At 44.1% G+C, this 26903-nt stretch overlaps 1 protein-coding gene across 1 annotated transcript; it reads right to left on the minus strand.

Annotated features, from left to right (window-relative positions):
* Nucleotides 1-157: 157 nt before the first annotated feature.
* LOC142254848 (solute carrier family 22 member 20-like) lies at nt 158-26903 on the minus strand. The gene is made up of 10 exons (XM_075326186.1): nt 25998-26903; nt 23743-23846; nt 21999-22153; nt 21727-21895; nt 21498-21621; nt 19471-19586; nt 18917-19131; nt 18627-18735; nt 17474-17677; nt 158-417 (listed from the first exon to the last, which is right to left on the minus strand). Exons 1-10 carry the CDS (start codon nt 26370-26372, stop codon nt 333-335), a joined length of 1656 nt encoding a protein of 551 aa, XP_075182301.1. The 5' UTR covers nt 26373-26903; the 3' UTR covers nt 158-332.

The raw sequence follows: 26903 nt of genomic DNA on the forward strand, positions 1-26903 counted from the left end.
AATAAAGATACAACCTATTTTTGATTCCTGCTCAAAATATTAAATAAAAACATTGAAAACAAAATAAAAACATGTACTAATTTCAATTCAACAAATATTATTTGAATAAATACATACAATATACAATGTAATTCATAGAACTAACTAGACGCAGGTACTGTATATAATATATATAATACTGGATAACCACAGACGCGTCCTCCGAGCTCTGACACTTTCACCATGGATGGTTCAATCCTTCCATGAAGACATTTCCTCTGGACAACAGACATCACCATGTTTTACCAGAATATCCTAAGTCCTTTCTCCTTGGGGATCCCCATACTGTTTACTTATAAGGAGATTTCCTTTAAATTGACGTTATCAATCCATTTTTCATTCTCGATGTCTTCTGCCTCGAACGAAATATCTTTATGCCTGAGGATTGAAAAGACTACCGTAAGTGATTAACATTTGTTCTTCACAACAAATAGTACTGTATTTCCTATTTTCAAATCTTCATGTTCCCTCATCATACCTGATGTGGAAGAGACTTTTATTCTAGATCAATTACTGTGTGTATGGCTACGACCTTTAGAGAGTTATTGTTTTAATAGCTGTAGTACCCGGCGTTGCCCGGGATAGTAACTGTCGCTCCATCTCTCTTCAAGTCTGTCTGTCTGTCTCTCTCTTTATGTCTCTCTCTTTGCCTGTTGTTTTTTTTCATCCTGTATCTGTCTCTCTGTCTGTCTCTTTCCTGGTCTGTCTTTCTACCTGTGTGTCTGTCTCTCTCTATCTGTGTGTGTGTGTGTGTGTGTGTGTCTCTTTCCCTGTCTGTCTCTTTCTATGTCTGCCTCTTTCCCTGTCTGCCTCTTTCCCTGTCTGCCTCTTTCCCTGTCTGCCTCTTTCCCTGTCTGCCTCTTTCCCTGTCTGCCTCTTTCCCTGTCTGCCTCTTTCCCTGTCTGCCTCTTTCCCTGTCTGCCTCTTTCCCTGTCTGCCTCTTTCCCTGTCTGCCTTTATCTCTCTCTCCACAGAAATCATATTACCTCCTTTGCTCCTATAGCAACCCATCACAGCTCCTATTAACCTGCATCTCCCATCTCCATTCACTTTAATGGAGGCAGGTTTTTTGAAGAGTAACGCCAAAGTGTGTGGTTAAATTTTCCAGTCAAAACATAGTCTTTGACGTTTCTTGAGTCACATGAGGCGTCTGTGCAAAATGTTGTGATTGTAAATGTGACAGTGCGGATTCCTTTAGCGGACATACACCCACATATATACATACACTCAGCTATACATATTAGATTTTATTTATTTTTTCCCAGAAATCATTAGTACACATGAAAATAATAAGCTTTGTAATGTATCTTATCAGAGAAATCTGCTTCTTTCTCCTCCAGGACTGATCATTCTTAAAATGCTTCATGCGTAAAACCTGTTTTCAGTAAATACAGATTTTCCCGTTAGGCTGGACTCACACGAACGTATTAAAAAACGGTCCCATTCTCGTTTGCGAGAGTCGGACGAATTTTTCTCACTTGTCATCAGTGTGCACTCAGTGTGCTGTCAGTATGCTGTCAGTATGCAATCCGTTTTTTTGCACAGCAGCTGTTACTCATTTACAGTCATGTACAGGAGAATTTACAGTGTTCTGTGCTATATGATAGGATTGTATTTAGAAAAACGGATGTCACTAGGATGGTCCGTGTGCCGTCCGTGTGACATCCGATTTTTCCTCGCACCCATTGACTTGTATTGGCGAGTCTCGGACGTATTCTGGATCAAATCGCAGCATGCTGCTGCTTTTCTCGCATCCAGAATCTGGATGCAAGAAAAGCTGACCAACAGCTCTCCCTCATTGACTAGTATTGGTCCGAGTGCAATGCAAGAATTTCTCGCATTGCTCTCGTCCGTTTTTGTCGCTCGTGTGAGCGTACCCTTACTCAGATAGACGGTGGCAGTAGGTGCTCATAAATGTCTATGGAGAACTGTTAGGCCTTGTGCAAACGTATTTTTTTATGTTTTTTTAAAAATCTGCACCGAAATCTGCATGCCTATCCTGAAGCTAGGAAAGTCTATGAGATTTCTGAAGTGTTGTGCCAACGTTGCGTATTTTTACTTGCAGAATTGGTGCAGATTTTGATGCAGAAATAATCTGCAGCCTGTCAATTGTTGGGACATTTTTTTTCCTGTGTTTTTTAGCCTTTTCAGCCATTAGTTTCACTAAAAAACACATATAAAACAATGCACCAAAACGGATGTGTTTTTTGTTGCTTTTTTCTGTCAGAAAATGCAGATTTGATGCAGAAAATTTCTGCACCAAATCTGCAGCATGTGCATATAGCCTAAGGCCCAATGCCCACGATGTGTAGTTTTGATGCGTATTTTCAGAAATCTGTATGTCCATTGTGAAGCCAGCAAAGTCTATGAGAATTCAGAAGTGCTGTGCCCACGTTGCTTATTTTTCCCTTGCAGATTTGGTGCAGAAAAAAAAGAAATCTGCACCAAATACGCAAGGCAAAAAAAGAGAATTTTGTTTACTTACCGTAAATTCTTTTTCTTACAGTTCCGACATGGGAGACCCAGACCATGGGTGTATAGCTTCTGCCTCCGGAGGACACACAAAGTACTACACTAAAAAGTGTAGCTCCTCCCTCCTAGCATATACACCCCCTGGTAGCCAGTCCTAGCCAGTTTAGTGCAAAAGCTGAAGGAGGACATCCACCCACAAGTAGAGATAGAGTAAAACCCGGAATAACCGGAACCTCTGTCTACAACAACAGCCGGTGAAAACACACGGAACAAGAGCTGCCAACAGGCAACAGGGAGGGTGCTGGGTCTCCCATGTCGGAACTATAAGAAAAAGAATTTACGGTAAGTAAACAAAATTCTCTTTTTCTTCATCGTTCCTTATGGGAGACCCAGACCATGGGACGTCTCAAAGCAGTCCATGGGTGGGAAATAAACAGAAAACTGAGAAGTAGGCAAAACCTAACTTCACAAATGGGCGACAGCCGCCTGAAGGATGCGTCTGCCCAAGCTCGCATCTGCCGAAGCATGAGCATGCACTTGGTAGTGCTTCGAAAAGGTATGCAGACTAGTCCAAGTGGCAGCCTGACAGACCTGCTGAGCCGTAGCCTGGTGCCTGAAAGCCTAAGAGGCACCGACAGCTCTGGTCAAGTGTGCCTTGATCCCCGGCGGGAGAGGCACTTGAGTACACTGATAGGTATCGGAAATGGCCGACCTAATCCAACAAGCTAGGGTCGGCTTGGATGCCGAGAGGCCCTTATGCTGACCAGTGGTCAGCACAAAAAGAGAGGTGCACCGCCTAAGAACAGCGGTGCGAGACACATAGATCCGGAGCGCCCGCACCAGATCCAGAGTATGCAACGCCTTTTCAAGGCGATGAACAGGAGCCGGACAAAAGGAAGGCGGGGAAATGTCCCGGTTAAGGTGGAAGCAGAAACCACCTTAGGGAGAAAGTCCGGAGTCGGACGGAGAACCACCTTGTCTTGATGAAAAACCAAAAAAGGGTGACTCCGAAGAGAGTGCAGCCAAATCAGAGACTCTCTAGAGGGAAGTTATGGCCACTAGAAGGACCACTTGCCGTGAAAGACGAGACAAAGAAACCTCCCTAAGAGGCTCAAAGGGGGGTTTCCGGAAGCCGTGAGGACCGGATTAAGGTCCCAGGGCTCCAAAGGCCGCCGGTAAGGCGGAATGATGTGAGATGCGCCCTGCATGAAGGAGCGCACCTGAGCCAGCCGGGCGATACGCCGCTGGAACAACACTGACAGCGCCGAGACCTGTCCCTTGAGGGAATTGAGGGACAGTCCTAGCTGCAGACCGGACTGTAGAAAGGACAGGAGGATCGGCAAGGGAAAAAGGCCAAAGGCTACTTCCGAGCCCGAGTCATAGTGGAGATGACTTCAGGAGGGATACCAGAAGTCGTCAAGATCCAGGACTCAAAAGCCACGCCGTCAATCTGAGAGCCGCAGGATTCTGGCGGAAAGACGGACCTGGTGAGAGAAGGTCCGGACAGTCCGGGAGATGCCATGACACCTCTACGGACAGATTGAGCAGGTCAGGGTACCGAGCTCGCCTGGGTCAGTCTGGAGCAATGAGAATGACCCGACGGCCCTCCATTCTGATCTTGCGCAGGACTCTGGGCAAGAGCTAGAGAGTGAAACACGTAAGACAGACGAAGCTGGGACCAATCTTGAACCAGTGCGTCTGCTGCAAAAGCCTGAGGATCGTGGAGCGAAGGTCCACGTCCGGAGAGCCCTACTTGCAGCAGATTGACCGAAACACTGCCGGATGCAGAGCCCACTCGCCGCTGTCCACGTTTGACGGCTGAGATAATCTGCCTCCCAGATTTCCACGTCTGGGATGTGGACTGCGGATATGGTGAACCTGGAGTCCTCCATCCACTGAAGGATGCGTTGAACCTCCAACATTGCCAGGCGGCTGAGTGTCCCGCCCTGGTGGTTGATTTAGGCAAATGCTGTCGCGTTGTCTGACTGGACTCGAATGTGCCTAGCCGCCCACAGATGGTGAAAGGCTAAGAAGGCTAGAAGCACATCTCTGATTTCCAGCACATTGATCTAGAGGGCTGTTTCGGACGGAGTCCAAGTGCCCTGCGCTCCTGGTGGAGATATACTGCTCCCCAGCCGGATAGACTAGCATCCGTGGTGAGGATCACCCAGGACGGGGCCAGGAAGGAGCGTCCCTGAAGAGAGAGGGGCCGAAGCCACCACTGAAAAGAGCCCCTGGTCTGTGGCGAAGCCACCAACCCGTGGAAGGAGCAAGTCCGCTTGTTCCAACAGCGGAAAATGTCCAGCTGCAGAGGACGCAGATGGAACTGGGCAAGGGAATCGCTTCCATTGACGCCACCATCTGACTCAGCACCTGCATTAGGTGCCTGATGGAACGACGTCGGGGCCTCAGCAAAGGGCGCACCGCCAGAGGAGGGACTGCTGTTTGACTAATGGCAGCTTCACAAGTGCCGGCAGAGTCTCGAATTGCGTCCCTGGGTACGCGAGTTTCTGGGTCGGAGTCAGAGTGGACTTGGACAGAATGACAAGGCACCCGAATTGGCTAGAGTGGCGAGAGTGAGCGAGGCACTCCGCTAACAGTCTGCACTGGATGAAGCCCTGACTAGAAGGTCGTCCAGGACAAAAGGATCACTGCCAACCCCTGGAGGTGCAGGACCGCAATCACTGCTGCCATGACCTTGAGAATACTCGAGGGGCCGTGGCTAACCCCAAGGGAAGAGCCACGAATTGGAAATGTTCCACTCCGATTGCAAAACGTAGCCAACGCTGGATGCTAGGAAATCTCCTTGGGTCATTGACTGATCGCAGAGACTCCATGCGAAAATGCCACACCTGAACATGCTTGATGAGAAGCTTGAGATCCAGGTCGGAAAGGCACCGTCCTTTTCGGGGACTAGGAAGAGATTTGAGTAGAAATCTCAGAACCGTTCCCAGTCGGGAACCGGTACAAATACTCCATTGGCCTGCAAGAATACCACGGCCTGTGAGAAGGCGGCGGCCTTGGAGCAGGGGGGAGTTGACAGAAAAAATCTGTTTGGCGGGCTGGATAGAATTCTATCCTGTAGCCGTGGGAGATGGTATCCCGCACCCACTGATCGGAGACGTGTTGAAACCACACGTCGCCAAAGTGGGAGAGCCTGCCACCGACCGAGGACTTTGCTGGCGCGGCCAGATAGTCAGGAGGAGGCTGCCTTAGTGGCAGCAGCTCCTGCGGTCTTCTGAGGACGCGGCTTCATGCGCCAGTTGGGTTTTTTGGTCTTTGGCTGAGTTAGTGGACGAGGCCAAGGGCTTAGAGGACGACCAGTTGGAGGAACGAAAGGAACGAAACCTCGACTGGTTCCTGCCCTGGGCAGGTTTCCTGGTTTTGGTTTGTGGCATGGAAGTACTCTTCCTGCCAAAAACTTCCTTAATAATTTCATCCAGTTGTCCACCGAATAGTCTGGTCCCAGCAAAGGGAGCCCAGCAAGGTACTTCCTTAGAAGCATCTGCCTTCCACTCTCGAAGCCACAGGGGACTGCGGATAGCGAGGGAATTAGCCGGGGCTACCGCAGTGCGGTGAGAGTCTCCAGCATGGCAGACATGGCATAGGATGAAAAGACTGAAGCCTGGAAGTTAAGGCAACCATTTCGGGCATAGAGTCCCTGGTGAGTGAATGCATCTCCTCTAGAGAAGCAGAGATGGCTTAGAGAGCCCGCACTGCTGCAAAAGATGGGGAGAACGAGGCCCCTGCCGCCTCACATACAGAGTTGGCCAGAAGGACAACCTGGCGGACAGTGGAAACCTTAAGTGAGGTGCCATCAGCCACTGATACAACTGTCCGGGCTGAGAGTCTAGACACCGGAGGGTCCACCTTTGATGAATGAGCCCACTCCTTGACCACTTCTGGTGGAAAGGGAAAACGGTCATCAGAACCACGCTTTGTGGCAGACCCTGGGCTTGGTCACAGTGACCTGAAAACTGGAGTGGTTAAGGAACACACTCCTTGTTCTCTTAGGAAAGGTAAACTGTGCTCTTTTGCCAGAGAGGGTTGCTCCTCCGATACTGGCGGATTGAGGTCCAGTACAGAATTAATGTACGCAATCGAAACACTAATATCTGCGTCACCTTCGGACAGATGAATGGGGGACATGGAAGCGTCCGAGCCCCCAGTAAAGGAATCCTCCTCGTCCTGCTAGTCAGCTCGTGAATCAGAGCCGCGGGACGAGGAAGGAGAGGGGACCCTGCGTCTCCTGTGAGGAGGACGGGGTCTGAGACCAGAAGAAGAATCCTCTGTGGGCCTTGCTGAGCGAGCCGTAGCAGCAGAGGCGCCCTGAGAAGGGGGCTAATGCATGCTCAGCAGAGTCCGGGACAGCTGTCCCATGGAGAGAAGGATTCTACCCAAGCCGGGAGTTCAGCCACCGGAGCCGGAGCAGCCGGAGGGACCACTGGGGATGGGACTCCAGGCTGAGGCCCCACCATGTTAGAGCAGGAATCACAATGTGGTTATGTGCTCGGTACAGACAGTAGGAGCCTACATGCAGCGCATATTGTGCAGCCTTGCAGCCTTACTTCTCGTGTGAGACATGCTGCTGAAGTGGGGGCTCTGAGCCAGAATGACCCCCAGCAGAGTATATAAGCAGTATATCAGCAGTATATAAGCAGGTCCACAACCGGAGGTTGTGGCTTGCCAGACCGTTTGACATTGTCTCTGTGCCCTCCAGATCCCACAGCCCGGACCCCCAGAGAGATGCTGCAGTCAGCGCCGATCGCTGTGCAGACATGGCATAAGAACGCTGAAAAAATGGCGCCGGAGCGAGGAGAGGGGGCGGGGCCTACTCTAAGAGTGGGATCCGGAGGGCCAAGGAGATATACAGGGGAGGGAATCTTTCCTCAGAGAGGAGTGTCTCTCCCCTGTGCCGAACAGCCGCTGGGCGGAGCCGCACTGTCCCTCTGCATGACTGACATGCAGGGGCAGTGAAATCGAAACTAGGCCTCAGGCGAAGCCGGGGCCTAGATTTAACAATGCGGCCGGCAAACAGGCACCATCGGCTCGGTTCTCGGGTGAAAACCAGAGAACCGGCCGGGAATGTCAGAATACATACACAGCACACTCTCCCCCACATTAAAGTACAAGGGACCCCCTGAAAATAACGTCTCAGATACTTAGCTTGTGAGACGCAGGGCCAGGTCCCTGAGGGATGAGTTCTCCGTCCGGCAGGATCCTGAAAGGGCTGCGGATGGAGACCGGTCTCCTGCCAGGCAGGGAGAACCGTGCTGGCTCCCACTTCAAGCCAGAGCCCGAGGGATGGTGAAGGAGCGCGGCATGTAAGGCTCCAGCCTTGAAATCAACCTTAACAACACCGCCGACACAGTGGGGTGAGAAGGGACATGCCGGGGGTCCAGCTTGGACCCGCTTTTCTTCCAACTCTTTAAAATGAAAAATCAGATGAGGATGCATGTGTGGATGTGTGACCTCCTGAACACAAAGCATTGAACTGGCTAGGACTGGCTACCAGGGGGTGTATATGCTAGGAGGGAGAAGCTACACTTTTTAGTGTGGTACTTTGTGTGTCCTCCGGAGGCAGAAGCTATACACCCATGGTCTGGGTCTCCCATAAGGAACGATGAAGAAATACTCAACGTGGGCACAGCACTTCTGAATTCTTATAGTCTTTGCTGACTTCACAATGGACATGCAAATTTTGCTGCAGATTTCTGAAAATCTGCGTCAAATTACGCAGCGTGGGCACTGGACCTTAGAGAATGTGCACATACTGCAGATTTGGTGCAGAATATTTCTGCATCAAATCTGCACTTTCTGGCAGAAAAACTCACCAAAAAAAGCACAGAAAAAAGCATGCATTTTTTGTGCGTTTACTGTGCGGTTTTGGGGTGTTTTTTGTATGCAGTCAATGGCTGGAAAGGATAAAACAAGCAGGAAAAAAATGTGCCAACAATAGATTTTTTTTCTGAACCAGATCTGCAAGGGAAGAAAAAGCAACGTGCGCACAGGACTCCAGGAATCTCATAGACTTTACTGGCTTCAAGATAGGCATGTAGATGTTGGTGCAGATTTCTCAACACACGTATCAAAAAGGCACCATGTGCACACAGTCTACGGTCAGTGTCTGCCTCTACCTCCTCCCTCCATAGAACATTCAAAGCACCAACTGTCATCTCTTATCTCAGTAATAGGAAACAGTGTCTTCCCTAAATACAGATTTACCTATGAAATGAGAGTAAAAGATCAGGTCAGGAGGAGAATGAAGCAAAACTTATCTAATAAGACATACATCATAAAGTTGCTTTATTCACATGTACCATTGATTTAAGAAATTAAAAGAATACTCCATCAATATAAGATATTCTATAACTGGAGACCTGGGTTCAAATCCCACCAAAGAAACATCTGCAAGAAGTTTGTATGTTTTCCCAGTATTTGCATGTGTTTCCTCCGGGGTCTCCGGTTTCCTCCTACACTCCAAAAACATACAGATAGGGAATATAGATTGTGAGCCCCAATGGGGACAGTGATGTCCGTAAAGCGCTGGGGAATTATTAGTGCTAATAAGTGAGTAAATAAATAAATATTCCTATGTATCCTGACATTGCAGGTTACCCGAGTACATGTGGATATTTATCATTACCTTATCATTAGATAAAAATAAAGATTTAATATTATTATTTTTTATTTTATTTATTTATTACTTGACCAACTTCGAAAAGGATCAATTCCTGGTCTCTTTTTTTGTTCACAGCAAGATAGTGAATTTCACCATTATTTTTTTTTTCATTATGTTTTGAAGTTTCTTTTTAAATTCTAAGAGCACTAATTGAATACATGCTAATATTTTATTTGTAGGGTATCACTGCCATCTCCTGGCATAACGGAGGAATGTTCTCAAATTGTACAGTATATATTGTCCAGTTAATTTATGCTTGAAATTAACTAATACGGTTTAATTTACAGCAAGAAGTGTCTGGATTCACGTCTAAGGCTCTGTGCGCACTAGGCGGATTTTGCCGCGGATTTCCTGCATGTTTTGCGGCAGAAAATGTTCATAACCTTTCTGCAGTGATTCACCAGCAAAACCTATGGGAAAAAGCAAATGCTGTGCGCACTAGGCAGATTTTGACAGCTACAGGTTTTGCTGCAGGATTCCCGCAGCAAAAAGAATTGCATGTCACTTCTTTTCCGCAGGTAGCTGCGGCATTTCACTTATGTAAGGCCCTGTGCGCACTAGAAAATGGAATGTTCTTAAGAAAATTCCGCAGGCTCTGATAGATTTCCGCACCTGCGGAAAAAAAAAAACGCACCGAAATCTGCATGCGTTTTGTTCCGTTTTGTTGTGGATTTGGTGCGGTTTTTCCGCAGGTTGTTCCCTGCGAGATTTCACAATTACATAAGTGAAATGCCGCAGCTACCTGCGGAAAAGAAGTGACAAGCAATTATTTTTGCTGCGGGAATCCTGCAGCAAAACCTGTAGCTGTCAAAATCTGCCTAGTGCACACAGTATTTTTTTTTTCCCATAGGTTTTGCTAGTAAAATCACTGCAAAGATGTTATGAACATTTTCTGCAGCGAAACATGCGGGAAATCCGCGGCAAAATCCGCCTAGTGCGCACAGAGCCTAATTGTGAAATCCCGCAGGGAACAACCTGTGGAAAAACTGCACCAAATCCGCATCAAAACGCATGCGGATTTGTTTTTTTTTCCGCAGGTGCGGAAATCTTTCAGAGCCTGCGGAATTTTCTTAAGAAAATTCCGTTTTCTAGTGCGCACAGGGCCTAAGAGGGCTGGTCTAATAAACTTTGAAGCCGTGTTACTGTATATCTTTATGAGATGCAGCCAATGAAAAGGGCCTGATTTAAAAAAAAAAAAACAAAAAACAAAAACAAAACAATTTTATCCAAAACTGTTTGGAATGTTGACAATTTTGTGAACATTCCGTCAGATGCACGGGTGGAGAGAGGCCGAGTCCTGCCGGGACATTGCCATAATTTACTCCACAAAAGTGTTGTGAATTAGGACAGAAGTGTACTGGAGTAATATTTATTACGTTGGCATGAAAAAAGCTGAAAATGCACCAAATTCATTAAAAGCCAAATTTGGCGCATTTTACTCCAGCGCACTCTTAATCATGACTGGTGTGCAAAACAATGGATGAATCGGGGCAGTTACACCCAATGCACAATAGACCCATGATAGAATCGGGGCAGATACACCCAATGCACAATAGACCCTGAGAGTGCGAGGTACTGAAGTAAAGGGAGGCGACTGAAGATAAGTGTGGCATAGTTTTAACACAATCTCATAGTGGTGATAACTGTAACTGTTTAATTTCATTAGGGATTTGTTGTCTGTGTTTGTCTGGGGTACTGTGAAAAAGCAAAAAAAAAAAAAAAAAAAAAAAAAAAAGTGTGTCTAGTGATTTAGTCAGTAGTATTAGCCACACCTGTTTCTAGAAGCTTCTAGCAGCTTCTAGTAGTCCTTGTAGAACTATATAAACCAGCCAGAGCTAGCGAGGTGCTGAGAGTGCGAGGTACTGAAGTAAAGGGAGGCGACTGAAGATAAGTGTGGCATAGTTTTAACACAATCTCATAGTGGTGATAACTGTAACTGTTTAATTTCATTAGGGATTTGTTGTCTGTGTTTGTCTGGGGTACTGTGAAAAAGCAAAAAAAAAAAAAAGTGTGTCTAGTGATTTAGTCAGTAGTATTAGCCACACCTGTTTCTAGAAGCCTCTAGCAGCTTCTAGTAGTCCTTGTAGAACTATATAAACCAGCCAGAGCTAGCGAGGTGCTGAGAGTGCGAGGTACTGAAGTAAAGGGAGGCGACTGAAGATAAGTGTGGCATAGTTTTAACACAATCTCATAGTGGTGATAACTGTAGCTGTTTAAGAAGAGAAGAGTCGCCGTAAGCTGATCGATTGCTGGGACTTGCCGGGTCTCGCTGTTTGAGGACTTTCGCCTGTCATACGCTACATCAGCATTATGGAAGAGAAGAAAATCCACATGGTCACCTGCAACACATGCTACATGTTTACGGATCTGCCGCACAAGAAATTCAACTTCACCTGTCAAAAGTGCAAACTTGTTGCCCTCTTAGAGGAAAAGGTGCGGGGACTGGAAGAAAGAATAGCAACTTTGAAGCTAATTAAAGAACATGAGGACTTCTTGGACGAGGCAGAAGCAACAATTCAGGATATGGAAAGTGAGAAAAGCTTCAGAACACATACAGAGGCTGAAAAGTGGACACATGTGACCAAAAGAAGCCAGCGGATCAAGTGGTCGGCACCACCCACACAGCTTAGCAACCAATATGAAGCCCTCATGCTGGAGAATGAAAATGGCACAGCTCAGGATGATACCGTCTCTACAGGAGAAGACACAGTATCATCAAAAGAAGTTACTTTGTCAACAAAAGCAGAAACAAAAGACACTCAAAAGCACTCAGGAGCAACAAGCAGTGCGTCCAGAAAGAAAAGAAGAGTGGTAGTTATGGGCGACTCACTACTAAGAGGCACGGAGGCAACTATCTGCAGGCCGGACATAACCGCACGAGAAGTATGCTGCCTCCCTGGAGCAAAAATCAAGGACGTGGCCAACAGGATACCAACTATCCTCGGATCCAAGGACGAATACCCGTTCCTATTGATACATGTAGGAACAAACGACACGGCAAGAAATGATCTGCCAACTATTTGTGAAGACTTTGAAATTCTGGGGAAGAAAATAAAGGAACGGAACGTACAGGTTGTTTTCTCATCAATCCTCCCAGTCGATGGCCATGGTGTCAGAAGATGGAATAGGATACTAGATTTGAACAACTGGCTACGACGGTGGTGCAGGCAGCAAGGATTTGGATTCTTAGACCATGGAGTGAATTACCTCTACGATGGACTTCTCGCAAGAGACGGGATACACCTCACAAAACCTGGGAAACACACGTTCGCCAGAAGGCTTGCCACACTCATCAGGAGGGCTTTAAACTAGAAGAAGAGGGGATGGGAGAAAAAACAGCAGACAAGAACATGCAGCAGAAGGACAAACTAATCAAGGATACTAGATGCCGTAAAGAGGACCCAAGACAGGGTACTAAGAAGGAAGCTGAGAAAAGGGGAGCAAAACTTCTTTCCTGCATGCTGACCAATGCAAGAAGCCTGACCAATAAGATGGAGGAACTGGAGCTGGTAATGTATGAGGAGAAATACGACATAGTAGGAATAACTGAGACATGGTTAGATGATAGTTATGACTGGGCGGCTAACCTGCAAGGATATGAATTGTTTAGGAGGGATCGTAAAAAAAGGAAAGGGGGTGGAGTCTGTCTATATATAAAGTCCAGTTTAAAGCCCAGACTAAGAGAAGATATTCAAGAGGGAAATGAAGAGGTGGAATCTCTATGGGTGGAGATACAAGGAGGGAAAACTAATAAAATACTCATAGGGGTTTGTTATAAGCCACCAAATATAACAGAAACCACTGAAAATGTATTATTGAAACAAATAGACAAAGCAGCAAATCACAATGAGGTGATTATTATGGGGGACTTCAATTACCCCGATATAGACTGGGAAACTGAAACCTGTGTATCTCAGAAAGGAAACCGGTTTCTGTCAGTAACTAAGGATAATTATCTGTCCCAACTTGTGCCGGGCCCAACTAGAGGGGCAGCCCTTCTGGACTTAATTTTAAGCAACAGGCCAGATAGAATAACAGACATACGAGTGGATGGGCACCTAGGGAATAGTGACCACAATATAATACAATTCCACTTGTCCTTTAGTAAGGTGCCTTGGAGGGGGGTTACAAAAACGCTGAATTTCAGGAAAGCAAAGTTTGATCAACTTAGAGAAGACCTTCGCCAAATTGATTGGGACAATGTCCTCAAAAATGGGAGCACAGAAAATAAGTGGGAAATTTTTAAATCGGTATTAAACACCCACTGCGAGCTAGCCATACCATACAGAAATAAAAGGGCTAGGAACAGGAGAAAACCAATGTGGCTTAATAAGGATGTAAAAGGGGCAATGAATAATAAGAAAAAGGCATTTAAAAAGCTAAAACAAGAAGGCAGCGAGGAAGCATTAAAAATATATAGAGAAAAAAATAAAATGTGTAAAAAACAAATATATTTAGCAAAAGTAGAAACTGAGAGACTCATTGCTAAGGAAAGCAAAACAAATCCCAAACTATTCTTTAATTATATAAACAGAAAAAAGATTAAAATTGATGGTGTTGGCCCTTTAAAGAATAATGAGGGTAAAATCATAGAAAGCGATGTGGGAAAAGCAAATGTTTTAAATACTTTTTTCTCAACTGTGTTCACACAGGAAAAGCATATGCCAGGGGAAATGCAGAGTGATCATGTAAATGCCCCATTAAGTATGACCTGCCTAACCCAGGAAGAAGTGCAGAACCGACTTAGTAACATTAAAATTGACAAATCACCAGGCCCTGATGGCATTCACCCTCGGGTATTAAGGGAGTTAAGTAATGTGATAGACAGGCCTCTATTCCTTTTATTTAAAGACTCTATAGAAACTGGGTCTGTTCCACTGGATTGGCGGCTAGCAAATGTGGTACCAATATTCAAAAAAGGGTGCAAAAGGGAACCTGGAAACTATAGGCCGGTAAGCTTAACATCTGTTGTGGGTAAAATGTTTGAAGGGTTTTTAAGGGATACTATTATGGAATGTCTCAATGTTAATAACTGTTTAACTCCATATCAACATGGATTTATGAAGGATCGCTCCTGTCAAACTAACCTGATCAGCTTCTATGAGGATGTAAGCTCTCACATGGACCGAGGAGAATCATTGGATGTCATTTATCTCGACTTCGGTAAAGCATTTGACACTGTCCCACATAAAAGACTGCTAAGTAAAATGAGAAAGCTTGGGCTCGGGGAAAATGTGTGTAGATGGGTAGGTAGCTGGCTTAGTGGTAGAAAACAAAGAGTGGTTATTAATGGTGCATACTCAGATTGGGCCAGGGTTACTAGTGGGGTGCCACAGGGGTCTGTATTGGGCCCCCTACTATTTAATATATTTATTAATGATCTGGTGGATGGTTTACAGAGTAAAATATCAGTATTTGCAGATGATACAAAACTATGTAAGGTAGTTAACACAAAGGAGGACAGTTTGCAACTACAGATGGACTTGAGTAAATTGGAGAATTGGGCTGAAAAATGGCAAATGAGGTTTAACACAGATAAGTGTAAGGTTATGCACATGGGAAGGAGAAACAGATGCTACGATTACTTACTAAATGGGAAACTGCTGGGGAAATCAGACATGGAAAAAGACTTAGGCATCTTAGTGAATAAGAATCTAAATTGGAGTGCCCAGTGTCAGGCAGCAGCCACCAAAGCAAATAGGGTGATGGGATGCATTAGAAGAGGTCTGGGGGCACGAGATGAAAACATCATTCTCCCTCTGTACAAATCACTAGTCAGACCACACTTGGAGTATTGTGTGCAATTTTGGGCGCCGGTGCTGAAGAAAGACATTACTGAACTTGAAAGGGTTCAGAGGCGGGCTACTAAAATAATAAATGGAATGGGTGCATTACAATACACGGAAAGGTTATCAAAATTAGGTCTATTTACTCTAGAAAAGAGAAGACTTAGGGGAGACCTAATAAATATGTACAAATATATCAGAGGGCCATATAGAGATCTCTCCCATGATCTGTTTGTACCAAGGACTATGACAAGAACAAGGGGGCATTCTTTTCGATTGGAGGAAAGAAAATTCCTACATCAGCATAGAAGAGGGTTCTTCACGGTAAGAGCAGTGAGGCTCTGGAACTCTCTTCCTGAGGAAGTGGTGATGGCCAACTCACTGAATGAATTTAAGAGAGGAATGGATGCATTTCTTGTTAGCAAAAGTATAGAAGGTTATAAATAGCATAATCTTACAGGTAGATAGAAGAGCGACCAAGATTATTAGAGGAATGGGTGGGCTGCAATACCAAGACAGGTTATTAAACTTGGGGTTAGTTAGTTAGGAAAAACAAAGGCTTAGGGGGATCTAATCACAATGTATAAATATATGAGGGGACAGTACAGAGACCTTTCCAAAGATCTCTTTACACCTAGGCCTGCGACTGGAACACGGGGGCATCCGCTACGTCTTGAGGAAAGAATGTTTAATCATAATCACAGATGAGGACTCTTTACTGTACGAGCAGTGAGACTATGGAGCTCTCTGCCGTATGATGTTGTATTGAGGGATTCACAAGTAAAATTTAAGCAGAGCCTGATCGCATTAATTGAAAAATATAATATTACCAGTTATGTATATTGGATTTTATGACAGGGTGTTGATCCAGGGAACTAGTCTGATTGCCGTATGTGGAGTCAGGAAGGAATTTTTTTCCCCATTGGAGCTTATTTGACACATTGGGGTTTTTTTGCCTTCCTCTGGATCAACATGTTAGGCTACGGGTTGAACTAGATGGACTTAGAGTCTCCCTTCAACCTTAAAAACTGTGAAACTGTGAAACTGTGAAACCCATGGATGAATCGGGGCAGATACACCCAATGCACAATAGACCCATGGATGAATCGGGGCAGATACAGGCAATGCACAATAGACCCATGGATGAATCGGGGCAGATACAGCCAATGCACAATAGACCCATGGATGAATCGGGGCAGATACAGCCAATGCACAATAGACCCATGGATGAATCGGGGCAGATACACCCAATGCACAATAGACCCATGGATGAATCGGGGCAGATACAGCCAATGCACAATAGACCCATGGATGAATCGGGGCAGATACACCCAATGCACAATAGACCCATGGATGAATCGGGGCAGATACAGCCAATGCACAATAGACCCATGGATGAATCGGGGCAGATACAGCCAATGCACAATAGACCCATGGATGAATCGGGGCAGATACAGCCAATGCACAATAGACCCATGGATGAATCGGGGCAGATACAGGCAATGCACAATAGACCCATGGATGAATCGGGGCAGATACAGCCAATGCACAATAGACCCATGGATGAATCGGGGCAGATACACCCAATGCACAATAGACCCATGGATGAATCGGGGCAGATACACCCAATGCACAATAGACCCATGGATGAATCGGGGCAGATACACCCAATGCACAATAGACCCATTGATGAATCGGTGCAGATACACCCAATGCACAATAGACCCATGGATGAATCGGGGCAGATACACCCAATGCACAATAGACCCATGGATGAATCGGGGCAGATACACCCAATGCACAATAGACCCATGGATGAATCGGGGCAGATAAAGCCAATGCACAATAGACCCATGGATGAATCGGGGCAGATACAGGCAATGCACAATAGACCCATGGATGAATCGGGGCAGATACACCCAATGCACAATAGACCCATGGATGAATCGGGGCAGATACACCCAATGCACAATAGACCCATTGATGAATCGGGGCAGATACAGCCAATGCACAATAGACCCATTGATGAATCGGGGCAGATACAGCCAATGCACAATAGACCCATTGATGAATCGGGGCAGACACACCCAATGCACAATAGACCCATTGATGAATCGGGGCAGATACACCCAATGCACAATAGACCCATTGATGAATCGGGGCAGATACACCCAATGCACAATAGACCCATGGATGAATCGGGGCAGATACACCCAATGCACAATAGACCCATGGATGAATCGGGGCAGATACACCCAATGCACAATAGACCCATGGATGAATCGGGGCAGATACACCCAATGCACAATAGACCCATGGATGAATCGGGGCAGATACAGCCAATGCACAATAGACCCATGGATGAATCGGGGCAGTTACACCCAATGCACAATAGACCCATTTTTCTAATCTTGTTGCAAACGTTTAAGCTAATAAAAAAAACAAATGGATCATAAAATCTGCATATTAAGAAAATTAAACCAGAAGATGGTACCTGTGTTCAACCTCATTGATGGTATCCGGTAAGGAAAAGTCTTTGGTCTCCAGTAGAAAACAGGAGAAGAAGCCGGCGATTATGGGAGTGATTCCAAAAAGCATGGGAAGGATTGTCGCCGAAAAATCCCCTGTTAAATGCAAAACCGATGCCACTGCAGAGCCAAGACGGGCATTCATGGCACTAAAGCCCATTCCAGTTTGCCTGTACAAAGGGGACATAATACTTTCATTAGTATTTCTTCGCTTAAAGGGAACATGTCATATTGAACATAGTGTCTGATTTGCACGAGGAGCTGAGCTAATATAGAGGGGGAAAATTCAGTATTTTGTTTAAATCTGTTAGGAATCAGAAAGCGGTCCTATTCAGAGATTGGAAGTCTACTATATATGACTGTACATGCAGAAAAAAAAGAAATAAAGGATCTCACATAGGGTGAGTAAGTACCATATTTTTCATTTTATAAGACGCACCGGATTATTAGACAGAACCCAAATTTAGAGATAAAAAAGTAAAAAAAAAAATATATGGTGTCCGTCTTATACTCCGGTGTTGTCTTACCGGAAGGGGTTGGCAGCAGTGGTGGAGTAGAGTCACAGGAGGCAGGGGCGGTGCTGGTGGGGTTGGTGCTGGCAGTGGTGGGGTCGGTCCTGACAGCGGTGGGGTCGGTCCTGGCAGTGAAAGCTGCAGTGGCTGTGTGGAGCAGCCCTTTGTGGCAGGTGTCCCAGATGCTCTGTCGGCAGTCCTGGCTTCAAAGAAACGCTGCCCGGAGCAGCGCGTACGCAGTTAGAGCTCTCAACCGAGAGCTCTATCTGCACACGCGCTGACTCTGTACGCCATCATTTGAACCCAGGGCATCTGGGATACCCGCCACACCGGCTTGCTCCATACAGTCACCGCAGCCAGCCTGTCCGCATGAAGAGGCAGCCTGCCGCCCACACAGACATAGATACTGTACCACATGCTAGGGGACCCTAGGCTATCCCCAAACTCCAGAGGATTACTTCTGATGGTGGAGATGCCAGAGTCCCATGCTTAACTATTCTCCTGACCAAAGCTAATCTGTCCCCCCATATGAACGTTTTGGTAGGCAAAATCTGATTTCTTGAACCAGTGCTACAATCAATGTTATTAAAATGTAAGGCAAACCCACCTAATCTCTGTAGGGTAGAGTTCTCCAGTGTACAGATACATGCATGTAATAGAACAAGCCAGAAAAGCCTTCCCAGTCACCGCTAGGACTGTACACACCATCTGCATTTCTGCAAAAGAACAGTATATACTATGTAGTTGTTAAAAAAAGACACTTGGTAGCAAAGACGTAACGATAAGCTAATAGAACGCAATGCAATATCCAACTCTTAGGACTCAATGCAATAAAACAGTAATAAATGAAAGCTGACTATCGTTGGAAGGGGCTAACAAGTAATTGATCTGCATTACCTTGAGGAGTGAAGCTGTAGGATAGCACCATTACTCCAGCCAGAAACAAGGACATAAACTGCATGACCCGTCTCCCCACAAATGTCATCACCAACATCACAATCACTTTAGCCATCATCTCCACACCGCCAAATAGTGCCTGAGCCAGGAAAATGTTCAGCCCAAAATTCTTAAGGTCCATGCTGAGCCCATAATAGGCAAAATTACTTGAAAACCTATTGAAAAAAAAACAGACGAATCTATATAGTTTAGATACTTAATACACACGTCATTTTAGTGGCACTATATATTTTGCCATATAGCAGAAAAAAATAAATAAATAATTATATATATATATATATATATATATATATATATCTATATATATATGTAAATATATTTTCCAATACAAGTAATTAAAAATTAATACAAATTTTATATACTGTATATATATATATATATATATATATATATATATATATAAAAATATATTTTCCAATACAATAATAAAAGAGTACATAATGCATTGGCTACAAATAATTAATTGCAAATCAATAGTATCCGCATCAACTTACCAAACTAGGACTAGACAGAGGGACATTCGTCTCATAGCCGGAGTGCGGACGAGGTCAAACACCGAGTGTGAAGCTCTGATTATAAGAATATCTTTTTGCATCTCGGAGCAAAGCATCTGTGGATGAGGATGGAAGAGGGTTAGAGAAATTTACAAAAATACTGAATATGGAAGAAATTCTAAATACTGATGTGAGATCAGTGTCCCATGAGGTCCCTCCCAACGGTACCATTCTATGACTCTGTTATAGCTGGGAAAATCTGCACTCGCAGGGAGCTGGAGCCGATGGCCCTTGAGGTCCCTTCCAATTTCTATGAAAATTTTCAGCACATAGATTGTTGTGTATATACTCTAACTATGCTGTGCAGTAGGTGTTAGGAAAATCAAGAGTAAAAAGTTATAAGAAAATGTTTATGCTTCAGACTTAGGATAGAGATAAGCAAAAATGTAGCCAAGGTCCTTGAATTTGTACAAACGTATGATTATCATGTTTCCCCAAAAATAAGACAGGGTTGTGATGACTGTCACAAGGTGGTGCTAGACACTACTTGTATGCAGTAAATGTAGAGGTAGTCAGATAGGCCGAGATCAAAAACCAGGAGGACACAACCGTACACGGGGGTAGGGGGCGGACAGAGACAAGGTCAAGATACAAGCCGAAGGTCAGGGTTTTAGGAGAGTACATACAAGTTACAGGGAGCAGGCGAGGACTTAGTCAGGAGGAAGTCAGAGGTCAGTAGCCGTGAAGTCTCATCAGAAACAGGGGAGGACAGGCAGAGCTAGGTAAAAAGCAGTCCGGAGTCAAGAGGCCAAGATCTGAACACTGAGCATCACGGGAGCCAACAGCATAACTGTAAATGGGAAGTACGACTGGCGGCGTCCTGAGCTAACACGCTACCTAATGACGCAAAGCAATCGCCGGGAATGAGAAGCATCTGCAAGAGCACCTCTCCAGGACAGCGTGGAGCCCAATGCTGTGAAACAACCAGCAGAGCATTCATCCTGCAAAACGCTCTGCACCATAGGCAAATATGTACCGCCTCTGCAGGAGAGCATAGCAGAATAATACAGAATGTTCTGCACCACGGAATCATGACAAGGGTCTTATATTATTTTTACCTCCGAAAGATGAGTTAGGGCTTATTTTCAGGGGATGTCTTATTTTTTCCCCCAAGAACAAAAATCTACATTTATTCTTGAACAAAAAAAATAAAAAAAATCTACATTTATTCAAATATAATCATCTTCAGCCTTAGACTCCTACAATTAAGACACCTTTGGTCACATGACATAATGTCACAAAGGTCCTTGCACAGTCCTATCATCGGCATATAAACACTGGGGCCTCTAGGAGAATGGGGGCCCTGTGAAATTGCCCAATTTGCTGTCCCTTTCCACTAATACCAGTCCTGCATGCCAGCCTGTCTTCTGTTCAGTTATTTTAGACTTCTGGAAATAAGAGACCTTTGGTCACATGACTTTGAAGTCAAAGGTCCTTAAACAATCAACCTCAGAATACAACTGCTGGGGTCCCTAAGAAAGTGGGGTTCCTGAGAAATTGTGCAGTTTGACTCCTCCCAACGCTGGCCCTGACTGTAACTAGGGCTTATTTTTGAAGTAGGGCTTATATTTCAGGCATTCTCTAAAAATCCCATAAAATAGGGCTTATTTTTGGGGCAGGTCTTATTTTTGGCCTGGTGACATATTATAAACCAGACAATAGCTTTGACCTTTGCTCTTGTCTCCTTGCCACAAAAATAGAAAACTGCTTGCTTCAGATGATTCCTTGCGTCGTAAAATAATTTTTCCAACAGTATGCGCATTTTTATTTTTTGCTTTTTTACATATGGTGGACAATGGCCACCACATGCATAAACATTGTGGCCACTGTCAGACGTATACTAGGTTTTGTTCTTGTACTTATCTATGCAGATTTCCCATTAAATAGTCAAATAAAATTTTGCATATAAAGATTATGCGACCGTCCTATTTATATTCTGTACCCTCATAAAACATTGGGTATTTTACCTCCGCTGTCAGTTTCTCTCCTTCTGCCCATCTTCCATTGATTCGAGCAGCATGTCTTAAATGCTTTAGAGCCTTATGAGGGTCACCCCGAAGAATTAGCCATCGAGCAGATTCCGGTAGCCACCTGGACCAAGAAATAGAAGATATAACTAAATATAAACATGGGTTAATTAACTATTTCAGCTGTTCCATACAGAGACAAATCTCCCATTAAAGACTGAGATCTTACCAAGAGTAGATGAAGAAGATTAAGAATGGGGCAGAAACAGCAAACTGAAGCCATCGCCAGTCCCGGATTATGTATGCCATACTGGCCAAAACTATCTGCCCCACCGAGTAGGAAAAGCCGAAAAAATTCCCAGCCAGTGTCCTGCCACGCTTGGGCATCCACTCCAAGACTGTAAAATATAGGAAATTAGTAAAAAACAAGAAAGTGCATGATGGGTACATAAATGGTATAGTAAATTATTGACTCTTAATCTGTCATTGTAGGATACTTGCTTAGTGAGATGCTGTTCACAGAGATAGCGGATGACGCCACACCACAAAGGAAGCGGAAAGCACAATAGCCATCATACGTAGGTAAGAAGGCCGCACAGCTCCCGGCTATTCCCATCTGAAGGTAAGACCATGTGAGGATCTCCATTCTGCCCAATCTAAATCATAGAGATATATCATCATGAGGAAATGTGTTGTGAGAACCAAGGCGCTGATTATTCTGTACATTGACCTGCTGTGGTTCACCCCAGGACATCATTAAACATACAATAACATATGGTATCTTATGGCTATGTACTTGCTGGCCCACCAGAATATCCTCCAATGTGCCGAGTCTCTAAAACAATACAACGCTCCTAAAGGAAGACAATGCTGATGGGAGCACAGACTGCAGCCAATCACTTACTACTTGGAAATCATTGTTTTTATTGATTCACAAATGAAAGTTATAAGATCTTGTATGTGTAATGTACTTTTATTGTGCGCATGTGTAATGTGTGTGTAATGTATGTGTATATGTGTGCGAGTTATATATATACATGTAATGTGTATGTAATGTATATGTATGTATATATGTGTTTGTGTGTTTAATGTATATGTATGTGCGTGTTTGTGTTATATATGTGTAATGTACTGTATATGTATGTATATATGTGTTTGTGTGTTATATATGTGTAATGTGTGTGTAATGTATATGTATGTGCGTGTTTGTGTTATATATGTGTAATGTACTGTATATGTATGTATATATGTGTTTGTGTGTTATAATTTATAATGTATATGTATGTATATATGTGTTTGTGTGTTATATATGTGTAATGTGTGTGTAATGTATATGTATGTGCGTGTTTGTGTTATATATGTGTAATGTACTGTATATGTATGTATATATGTGTTTGTGTGTTATATATGTATAATGTATATGTATGTATATACTGTATGTGTGTGTTATATATGTGTAGTGTGTGTGTAATGTATATATGTGTGTGTAATGTATATGTATGTATATATATATATATATGTGTATGTAATATATGTTTAATGTGTGTGTAATGTATATGTATGTATATGTGTTTGTGTGTTGTATATGTGTAATGTATATGTATGTATATATGTATGTGTTATATATGTGTAATGTATATATGTATGTGTGTGTTATATATGTGTAATTTGTGTTAATGTATATCTTTGTGTATATGTGTTATATATGTGTAATGTGTGTAATGTATTTTAAATACGTATAATGATTCATGTATTTGTAATGTATGTCTAATATATGTTTAATGAGTGTAATGTATTTACTTTATAATCTGTGTATGTGTATTGTATATACATGAATGTGTATATGTATGAGTGTTATATATGTGTAATGTGTGTAATGTACATCTAATATATGTGTAATGTATTTACTTTGTAATGTGTGTATGTGTAGTGTATATATAGTGTGTGTTTTGTGTAATAAAAATATATTTAATATTAATTTTATTGGCTATTTTTCTTTATCAAGTATATTCATTATGCAGTAGCCTGTCCATGTACTTTGTGTGGATGCAGTGGCATATTATTGCCACTTGGTTTATTGCCTACACCCTCTTTTGGCATATATTTGGTTATAAATGTGTGTGTGTGTGTGTGCGTGTGTGTGTGTGTGTGTGTGTGTGTGTGTGTGTGTGTGTGTGTTATTTCAAAAACATTGCAATTGGGAATTAGTTGAACATATTGCAGTCAGAAGAGAATATGAACTTACTTATCAGCGAGCGTGCCAAAGACGAGCGCTCCCAATAGCACACCGGTCATGTAGATGGAACGGGCGACTTGCCTCCAAGGAATTTGGTTACAGACTAAATTCCACTGCAAAGTAAAGGGAATGAATAATTATTAGGCAGTCTGGCGGTTTGCTAGAGGTTAAAATTTACTAAATATTTATTAATGTTAATATGATCTTATCTCTAATGATAGATTCACTTCTGGTCATTGTGCTCGGGGGACGAAGCCACCAACGCGAAACACGTGTTGGGACGCCGGTCCCCACGTGTTATCCCGGTATTCTTAGTGACCTGACCTTGGTGAGTAATCTGCCTCTTACCATATCATACATGGAGGCAATTTTGCACTATTGTGTGAACGCCTCTGCATACAATTGATCAGGCTTCCTTGGACCCTGGGCACTTGCCTACAGGGTTTGTAGGGTCACTCTTGGTGAGTTTTACTCCCTTATTACCTTTCCGGGACACGTGGGGTTTTCTTTCCCCTCCAGCACACCCCTTCCCCTGGTCCTACACTGAATGTATTTATTGTATACCCTACAGCATCTAATAAATATTTGATATACTTCACTATTGATTGTTTTGGGTTTCTCTAATCTCAGCAAATCTAAAGACTCTTTCTTTGGTTACTATCCGCTGCATATATCTGCTATATATAGATCACGTTTAGGACATTTCTAATAAGTATTGCACAAAACATGTGCTTTTTATACCCATGGAATGGCTCATGATGGACAGTGTATCGGCTGTATCAACACCATACCAATTTCAATGACTTAAAGGGGTTGTCCATTAGTTTTACAAAGATAAGCTATCCTTAGGATAGGTCATTGATGTCTGATTGGCCGGGGTCCGACATCCGGCACCAACGCTAATCAACTGTTCTCAGTGCCGGTGGCTCAGTTCCGGAGCAGTCCCGTCATCTGATAGCAGCCGCACCCGGGTACTGTACATCCTCCTATTGATTTGAATGGGAGGCAGATGTGCAGTACCCGGTCACGGCCGCTATCAGGTGACGGAGCAGCTCAGGAGCGGACCATCTCTGGCTGCCTGCTGGATACAACACATCCGCCTCCTATTGATTTGAATGAGTTGCAGATGTGCAGTACCCGCCACTATCAGAAGACATGGCAGGTCCGGAACTGAGCATTTCTAGCCGCCTACTAGCGCTGAGAACAGCTGATCGGAGGAAGTGCCGGGTGTCGGACACTGGCCAATCAGACATTGATCACCTATACTAAAGCCGGCGTCACATGCGCTAATATGTCGTGCGATCGCACCCGCCCCCATCGTTTATGCGTCACAGGCAATTTGTTACCCGTGTAGCACAAAGTCATTAACCCCTGTCACCTACCGAACGACTTCGTTGTGGGCAGCGAACATCCACTTCCTGAAGGGGGAGGGACGTTCGGCGTCACAGCGACGTCACACAGCAGCTGCTCAATAGAAGCGGAGGGGCAGAGATGAGCGGGACGTAACATCCCGCCCACCTCCTTCCTTCAGCATTGCCGGCGGCCGCAGGTAAGCTGCAGTTCGTCTTTCCCGAGGTGTCACACGGAGCGACGTGTGCTGCCTCGGGAACGATGAACAACCGGCGCGCAGAAGGAGGAACGAGTTTTTGAAAATGAGCGACGTGTCAACGAGCAACGATAAGGTGAGTATTTTTGCTCGTTAAGTCACTCGTAGCTGTCACACGCTACGATATATCAAACGATGCTGGATGTGCGTCACTACTGACGTGACCCCAACAACATATCGCCCGATATATCGTACCGTGTGACGGGGCCTTAAGTTTACACCATCAATGTAAAAATAGTGGACAACCTCTTTAAAAATCCAGGGTGACACGTTTGGACAGTTGAGGCTTCTTCTTCTTTGCCTTTCAACCTCACCATGAATGTAACTAACCTCAGCTTCAATAACACTTGGTCTGTACTAAGTATGTCTAATGTAAAAATAATACCGTAAGTATATATTGGTACTTACTGGTATATGTGTCCTACCAGTCACTGTGAAGAACAGGTAAAAACCAAATAAATATTATAATTTTTGTTATACATATAAATCTATATATTTTGTTATCTATAATTTGTGTATTAAAAGTCCAAGCATCAAAGGATGGTAGTAGATGCTCTACATAAAACCACTAAAGAAAACGTAATACACCTTAAAAAAAATGGATCTAATTAGTAAAACATTGTAACTCTAGATACTAATAAAGTGCGGCCAGACATACCTCGGTTACAATGGTGGAGGAGAAGGTGCTTTGGTCATACTTCCATCCTTCTTTGCAATATTCCATATTCTTTACGTTTATTGGTTTGCTAGTTGAGGTCAATAATAGATCTCTGACTTTTTGGAACTGGACACATCTCCAGGGTTTTTGATCTTGATCCAGGGAAGTTAGTTGTTTTATTAGATGTGTTTGGTTTTCATTATTCAGGACGTTCATAGATGGAAGCTTGCAGTGATGTTCCGGCACTGCACCTGTGAAGTTCTGAAGGAGGTTGTGGCAGGATAACATGGCCACTGGTATCAATAACAGGATGGTATGTAGGATCTGGAAACAACCAACGCCACCTAAGGACTCGAGGACATCATTGAAAGCCATGTTGATGCCATACAGGTCGTATCACACTTAGATGGAGAATGGTTTGCGCTTCCTCCAATGTCTAAGAGGACTCCAGCAAGATCTACTTTGACTTCTTAAGTTTTCCTGGTCTTTCTTTTCCGTGGATGTTTATGATGCTCCTCTAATCTCATTTCTATGTATGTATATATATATATACACCTTTGTTCCGGTCCATTAACCCCTCCCTTCATCTTCATCGTTGTTCTACATCACTATGAATTATCTTCATGCAGCTTAAACTAGTTCCAATAATGTCCTTTGTTCCATTCATTCTATCATTCAGGGAATATCATTCCTCCTTATAACAAAATGTCCCAGAGCATTATGAAATGGCAAATTTTACACCCAATGAACAAAGAGTTAAGTCACAGACCTCATTGGCTTATGGACAAAAAGGAAGCACGTGTACGCTATGAGAAAAGCGTTTGTGCCAAATGTGCGAGTCCAGGAGGTCTCCAGTTTCGTGGTTTGTGAGCGCTAAGGTTCACCACGTGCGGCGATTATTATACT

The sequence above is a fragment of the Anomaloglossus baeobatrachus genome, chromosome 10 (genome assembly GCF_048569485.1).
Source record: "Anomaloglossus baeobatrachus isolate aAnoBae1 chromosome 10, aAnoBae1.hap1, whole genome shotgun sequence".
Taxonomy (NCBI): Eukaryota; Metazoa; Chordata; class Amphibia; order Anura; family Aromobatidae; genus Anomaloglossus; species Anomaloglossus baeobatrachus.